Here is a 7,700-nt window from a genome sequence, read left to right as displayed (position 1 = left end):
GAAAAGAAACGAAGGACAGACAAAAGCGATAAGAGGGAAAGGAATAAAGTAATGAGGAAAAGTAAACAAAGATTCTCGTGAAAGAAACTGAAGGAGAGGAAGACAGGAAAGAAAATAAAGGACAGAGAAGAAAAAAGGGATTATTAATGAAAAAAAAAAACAAGAATCACGGTAAAGAAACTAAACAAGATGAAAGAAAGAAAACGAAAAGAAGTCACATAAAAAGTAATAAGAAATAAAGTAAAAAAAAAAAAAAATGAAACCAAGTAACAAAAAAAAAAAAGGATAAAGAAAATGCATAGATATAAAACTACGAAAGCTTTTGAAATGACATGAATATACGACCGATAAATGATAGGGAAGGAAAAGTCACACAATTATGATTTTTTCTGTGTTTCTGTTTTTTCCTTCCTTTTATTCCCTCCTCTCAATATCCTCCAACACGGCGCCGGTGACTCGACACCTGCGGGAGACAAAGGCAGGTAGGAACTGGGTCACGTGACTGCCAGGAGTGAGACGTTGTTGTTGTTGTTGTTGTTGTTGTTGTTGTTGTTATTTTTATTGCTGCTCTTCCTCTTCTTCTCCTCCACCTCCACCTCCTCCTTCTCCTCCTCCTCCTTTTCTTCTTCTTCTTCTCCTTTTCTTCTTCTTGTTCTTGTTCTTGTTATTGTTGTTGTTCTTGTTCTTGTTCTTGTTATTGTTGTTGTTCTTGTTCTTGTTCTTCTTTTACTTTTTCTTTTCTTTTCTTTTCTTTTCTTTTTTCTTTTCCTCTTCTTTTCCTCTTCTTATTATTACTATTATTATCATTGGTAACTGTAGTAATAGCAACAGGAACAGAAGTAAGTGAAATACTAGTAGTAATTGTAGTAGTAACAGTAGTAGCAGTAGCAGCAGCAGCAACAACAGCAGTAGTAGTAGTAGCAGCAGTGGTAGTAGTAGTAGTAGTAGTAGTAGTAGTAGTAGTAGTAGTAGTAGTAGTAGTAGTAGTAGTAGTACCAGCAGCAGTGGTAATAGTAGTAGTACTAGTAGTAGTAGTAGTAATAGTAGTAGTAGTAGTAGTAGTAGTAGTAGTAGTAGTAGTAGTAGTAGTAGTAGTAGCAGTAGTAGTAGTAACAGCAGCAGTTGTTAGAATGTTTATTAATCATGTATGACAAATTAGTTCATTTTACTTTATATCAACTTTACTATTGTTGTTATTATTATTATTACTATTATTGTTGTTGTTGTTGTTGTTGTTGTTGTTGTTGTTGTTGTTGTAACTGCCATTGTCGTTGTTTCTGTTGTTGCTGTTGTCGTTGTTATTGCTGTTGCTGTCGTTGTCGCTGTCGTTGTTGTTGGTGCTGTTGCTGCTGCTGCTGCTGTTGTTGTTGCTGTTGTTGTTGTTGTTGTGATAGTGATGCTGATGCCAGTCCCCTCCCTAAGGATGCAGGCATGAGGCACGTACATAACACACGTGCACCAAACACCGCTGGTTGTTGACTGCACGGTACAACAATCAATAGAATCATGCTCGTGAGATTTCATGTAAAATTTCTGTGTGAGTCACGTGATGAATTACTTATGAAATGCTCGCTCCCTTTAACTCACACCAACCCTACTTAGTTATATTGTTTTATTATGTTAAAGGGAGATAGACATTCATTAATTATCCTTTTTTTATATTAAGAGGAGAGGAATATATGGGTGTGGAAATTTGTCTATTATATTTTCCAGGCAATTTCTTCCTTCAGCGGTGCCTCGGTGCATTGCGTGTCTTGCTCTGCTTTGTAGTTTTCTGTTGTTTTGTGATCTCGCCGAAAAATTTCCTATAAAGCAGACAGGCGGACAGACAGACAGACAGACAGACAGACAGGCAGGCAGAGAAGAATAGGAGGAAAGAGAAACTAAGACTGCGTTACACATATACAAGCGCTCTCTCTCTCTCTCTCTCTCTCTCTCTCTCTCTCTCTCTCTCTCTCTCTCTCTCTCTCTCTCTCTCTCTCTCTCTCTCTCTCTCTCTCTCTCTCTCTTACACACACACACACACACACACACACACACACACACACACACACACACACACACACACACACACACACACACACACACACACACACGGCCCACAACTCAGAAAGCGTGGGTTTGTGTCCCGGGCGCGGCGAGGAAGAAGTTCGAGCCTGTTGATGTGCAGCCGCTGTGCACCAGCAGTAAGCAGGCACAGGATGCAAGCCAAGGGGTTGTGGCCTCGCTGTCCCGGTGTGTGGCGTGTGGGTGGTGTCACTATGAGGTCTGAGGAAGGGCTGGCTGTGTCACAAGACCATTAAACGACAGCGGGTGAATAACACACTGACAAAAGCAATTTAAAAAATCCATTAAAACTGAAATACCAGCTGAGTCCTTTGTTCCACTGAGGGACTGAAGATATCACAGAATGACTTTTATATTAGTCCAACCCCCAGCGCTGAGGGCGTGAAGAGGACGAACTAATGCCACAAAAACGAACAGTAAGATGCACAAGAGCAGAACAGCACCATTAGTGATAGCAATCGCCGTGGTGGATGTGCCGTGGGAGGGGCGGGAGGGGACGGGAGGGGTGAGTGGTGTGTATCCGGAAAAGACACTTGGGCCACGCGTCGGGGTATTACAAAGTGCATAGGAAGGAAGTGCGAGGGTGTAGCAATCAAGGGAACGGTGTGTGGGGAGGCGAAGCTGACCGGACGGGGCGGAGAAGGAAGGAAGGGAGAGGAGGACCGCAGGGAGGGGACGAGGGAAGATAAAATATTGAATGCATTTTAAGAGCGAAAATTTCAGCAGCACGAGGAAGAGAGGAGGGGAAGGAAGAGGAGCGCGCACGTAGGAAGGAGAGGTGAGAGAAAATTAAAATAAAGCCAAAAGAAAGAGGGAGGGGGAGGTATAATTGAGGTGTAGCGAGGAAGCTGTAGTATGGTTCAATTGAAGGGAAATTGTGACGTATAAAAAAGAAATGTAATCGGAGTGCACCAGTAAAAAGGAAGGGAGAGCGGAGGAACGTAATTCGCTTTAGGGAGAGCAAGAGAGAAGAAGGAAAGGAAAAAAAGGAGGAAGCTAGAGAGAGAACGATAAAAGGAGAGTGCTATAAGGAATAAGGGAAGCAGAACATAACAGTGCGTGGAGATAAAGAGAAGGAGGAGGCAGGGAAGGAGATCAGCGAGCGCAGCCTCTAATAAACACGGGTAAAGGAGAGGAAAAATTGGCAAAAATCACGGCGTAATTCCAAAAGCACTTCATGTACCACCACCGCCAACACTTCCTCCTCCTCCTCCTCCTCCTCCTCACCCTCCTCCTCACCCTCGGGCGGCGTCACAAGGATGAATCACATTAGCAGCACCACCGGAACACCAATTTCACACTGGCAAACTTGTATCAAAACACCAGAACATCACCCGCTAACCACCCACAGCTAGACACACCCGTCCAGACCTGCATCTCCTCCGATCTTCGCGCTCACCTGTGGCGGGAAACACAGGTAACGCCCCGCGCGAACACCTGAGCGAGCTTCCCCAGGGTCGTCTACCTTCCACGTTGTGCGCTTTTTCCGCCACTCAGAGCAAATCATAAGCGAAGACTCACCTGCCAGAGAGAGAGAGAGAGAGAGAGAGAGAGAGAGAGAGAGAGAGAGAGAGAGAGAAGAGGAAAAATGTGATTTCACGCCACCTCCGACACTCTCGTGACTGCGGTAGAAGTGAAAGAATAATGAGATGTCTCACTTGGCCAGGACCAGGTGAGTGAGGATGCGCACATGCACGCACGCACGCACACGCACGTCTGTATACACACACACACACACACACACACACACACACACACACACACACACACACACACACACACACACACACACACACACACACAGAGGCTTTTGCATAAGTGAAAATTTAAATATCGGAAGAAGTTGACAGACAAAATACAGGTGATCGGTTCCGTGCGTCGCCTCGCCTCGCCTGCTTACCTTAATGCAGACGTGGTGTAGAAATGAGCCGCGGAAATGAAACTTGAAGAGAAGCAAGTATTTACAAACGAAAGACGACTTATCAATAGTAGAGAATAAACTGATATGGAAGGTGAAAATAAAAGAAATAAAGTGAAAAAAATTAGCTAGGATTATGAAACGGAAATTATATATGAATTCTTAAACTCATCAGGTGTGTTATGGATTGTTTTGTAACTTATGACTTGATTTATAACTTGGCTTGTTTTTAATATTATTTGCTTGCTTACTTGGCTTTCGTTACACAGGTATAAGGGACATTTCTTTTTCTGTATCACCTGCTGAGACTAATGAGATTAAAGACCTAACACTGAACACACACACACACACACACACACACACACACACACACACACACACACACACGGAAGGTAAGTGTGTGTGTGTGTGTATGTGTTTGTTTGTGTGTGTGTGTGTGTGTGTGTGTGTGTGTGTGTGTGTGTGTGTGTAGTGTTTACGTTTCAACTAGTAATATAGAAAGAAAACCTCGTCCCTCGCACTGTGTAATGCAAGTGAGGTAAGGAGGCAAGGAGCGCGAGCAGCTTGAGTCACCAGTTCATCATTGTTACACTCACACACCTGTAACATTACAAAACAGTCCCGAACCTGATGATCTTTTCCTTTTCCTTTCTTTTTAATATAATTTTCACGTAGACAAACTTACTTTGTTCATCAGTTCTTCGGAAGCAGAAATATTATTATTCCAAGTATGACGACTATACTACTACTACTACTACTACTACTACTACTACTGCTGCTGCTGCTGCTGTTATCAGCATTCTTACCACTTTGTGAACTACTACTACTACTACTACTACTACTACTACTACTACTGCAGCTGCTGCTGCTGCTGCTGCTGCTGCTGCTGCTGCTGTTATCAGCATTCTTACCACTTTGTGAACTACTACTGCTACTACTACTACTACTACTACTACTACTACTACTACTACTACTACTACTACTGCTGCTGCTGCTGCTGCTGCTGCTGCTGCTGCTGCTGCTGCTGTTATCAGTATTCTTACCACTTTGTGAACTACTACTGCTACTACTACTGCTACTACTACTGCTACTACTACTACTACTACTACTACTACTACTACTACTACTACTACTACTACTACTACTACTACTACTACTTCTATTACTACCACTGCTATTACTGCTATTGTGTGTGTGTGTGTGTGTGTGTGTGTGTGTGTGTGTGTGTGTGTGTGTGTGTGTAGGCGCGCCCGCTCGCGCGCGCTCTTGTAATTTGGGTGAGGGCGTGTACCGGCGGTCTCAGGCAGGCACAGACAGGTCAAGTAGGCGTGACGCATGAGCCAGCACCCGTCACGCCCACGCGTCACCACCTAGCCCTCACGCCCCCACGCTCCCACGCCTCCACGCCCACACCTAGAGAGAGAGAGAGAGAGAGAGAGAGAGAGAGAGAGAGAGAGAGAGAGAGAGAGAGAGAGAGGTGGGGGAGGGAGGGAGACAGACGGACAAGCAGATAGATAGATGAAAGAGAGAATGGCAGAGGAACAGACATAGAAATACAAAGAACTTATATCTCTGGTATACACACACACACACACACACACACACACACACACACACACACACACACACACACACACACACACACACACACACACACACACACACACACACACACACACACACACATACATACAGACCAAGAAAAGTCAAAGCAGAAAAGAAATTGATTTTGAAAAAAACACCTTGAGCTTAAATGTCAGAGAGACAGAGAGAGAGAGAGAGAGAGAGAGAGAGAGAGAGAGAGAGAGAGAGAGAGAGAGAGAGAGAGAGAGAGAGAGAGAGAGAGAATGTAAAAGGTCTTGTACCAACACACACACACACACACACACACACACACACACACACACACACACACACACACACACACACACACACACACACACACACACACACTGAATAACTGTGGGCGGTAATTAGGGAAGATTAGTTAGCGTAGATCCTGAAGAGAAGCAGCAGCAGCAGCAGCAGCAGTACACATCCCTCCGTCCCGGGCAGATGTAGTGTAGGTGTGTGGACAGGTGTGGGTAATTAAGGACAGCCCCTCCACCCAACACCAGCACAACTTCCGCCAGGTATTCATCTTAATCCCTAACACACCTCTCCCTTCTCCCCTTTCCTCTTCCTTGTGTGTTTCAATATATGCAAGTACTCTGAGGTGTGTGTGTGTGTGTGTGTGTGTGTGTGTGTGTGTGTGTGTGTGTGTGTGTGTGTGTGTGTGTGTGTGTGTGTGTGCAAGCTATATAAAAATTAAAGAAATGGGATATATAAAATGTTCACAAATGAGAGAGAGAGAGAGAGAGAGAGAGAGAGAGAGAGAGAGAGAGAGAGAGAGAGAGAGAGAGAGAGAGAGAGAGAGAGAGAGAAAGTAATAAAACACAAACACAAAAACAAAAGCGAAGATAAACCGCACACACACACACACACACACACACACACACACACACACACACACACACACACACACACACACACACCTGTAATTAAGCTCAGCACAAATAGTTTACCTGGCTGCGGTGAAGCGACGACTACAGGTTAGAAGGAGAAGGTGACTCTGCAAAGCCAACCCATCTCCCCCTTCTCTCTTTTCTCCTCTTCTCTCCATCCCTTATCTTCTCTCCTTCTCTCTTCCCTTCTGTTCTATCCTTTTGTCTTCTCTTTCTTTTCTCTTCTCTTCTCTACTTTTGTTTTATCTACATTTTCTCTTCTCTCTCTTCTCTTCTCTTTTCCTCCTTTTCTTTTGTCAGCTCTCTCTCTCTCTCTCTCTCTCTCTCTCTCTCTCTCTCTCTCTCTCTCTCTCTCTCTCTCTCTCTCTCTCTCTCTCTCTCTCTCTCTCTCTCTCATCATTTCCGTTCCTCTCCTCTATTTTTTTTTGTTGCTTCTTTCTCATGTGATTTTTTCTTTTCTCCTCTCTGCTTCTCTTTTTTTCTCTCCTCTCCTCTCCTTCCTCTTTCTTTCCTCTCCTCTCCTCCTCTCTTCTCCTATCATGTCTTCTCCTCTGCTTACTCTTTTTCTTTCGTCTTCGTTCCTCTCAATACCTCTTCTTTCCTGTTTTCTCCTCTCTCTTTTCGTCCTTCCCTCTCTCTCTCCTCTTATTTGTCTTATTTACATCTTTTTTTTCCTTTTCCTTGTTTTCGTTTCTTATTCCTTCTTTTTTTCTATTTTCTTGCTTGCTTCTCCCTTGCTTTCTATGCCTTGTCGTTTGAATTGAGAGAGAGAGAGAGAGAGAGAGAGAGAGAGAGAGAGAGAGAGAGAGAGAGAGAGAATTTGCATCGTATTCTGGGAAGTGGGGCTAAAAATATCGTACTTTCATTTGCACATGAAAATAGAAAAAAAGAAAAATATCTGTCTCGTTAGACCTTCTTCTTCTTCTTCTTCTTCTTCTTCTTCTTCTTCTTCTTCTTCTTCTTCTTCTTCTTCTTCTTCTTCTTCTTCTTCTTCTTCTTCTTCTTCTTCTTCTTCTTCTTCTTCTTCTTCTTCTTCTTCTTCTTCTTCTTCTTCTTCTTCTTCTTCTTCTTCTTCTTCTTCTTCTTCTTCTTCTTCTTCTTCTTCTTCTTCTTCTTCTTCTTCTTCTTCTTCTTCTTCTTCTTCTTCTTCTTCTTCTTCTTCTTCTTCTTCTTCTTCTTCTTCTTCTTCTTCTTCTTCTTCTTCTTCTTCT

The 7,700-nt window shown here is 43.4% G+C and overlaps 1 protein-coding gene across 1 annotated transcript in view; it reads right to left on the bottom strand.

Annotated features, from left to right (window-relative positions):
* Positions 1-1,298: 1,298 nt before the first annotated feature.
* Positions 1,299-7,700, bottom strand: part of LOC135089904 (splicing factor 3B subunit 4-like) — a 7,356-nt gene continuing 954 nt past the window's right edge. Inside the window, exons 2-3 of the mRNA XM_063986086.1 lie at positions 2,104-2,283; positions 1,299-1,417 (exon numbers count right to left, since the gene is read on the bottom strand). Of these exons, the coding sequence (XP_063842156.1) occupies positions 1,299-1,417; positions 2,104-2,283 (299 nt within the window). The remainder of the gene's footprint in view (positions 1,418-2,103; positions 2,284-7,700) is intronic.

This window comes from Scylla paramamosain, chromosome 34, assembly GCF_035594125.1.
Source record: "Scylla paramamosain isolate STU-SP2022 chromosome 34, ASM3559412v1, whole genome shotgun sequence".
NCBI classification, from domain to species: Eukaryota; Metazoa; Arthropoda; class Malacostraca; order Decapoda; family Portunidae; genus Scylla; species Scylla paramamosain.
This window is presented reverse-complemented; position numbering and strand designations above follow the sequence as displayed.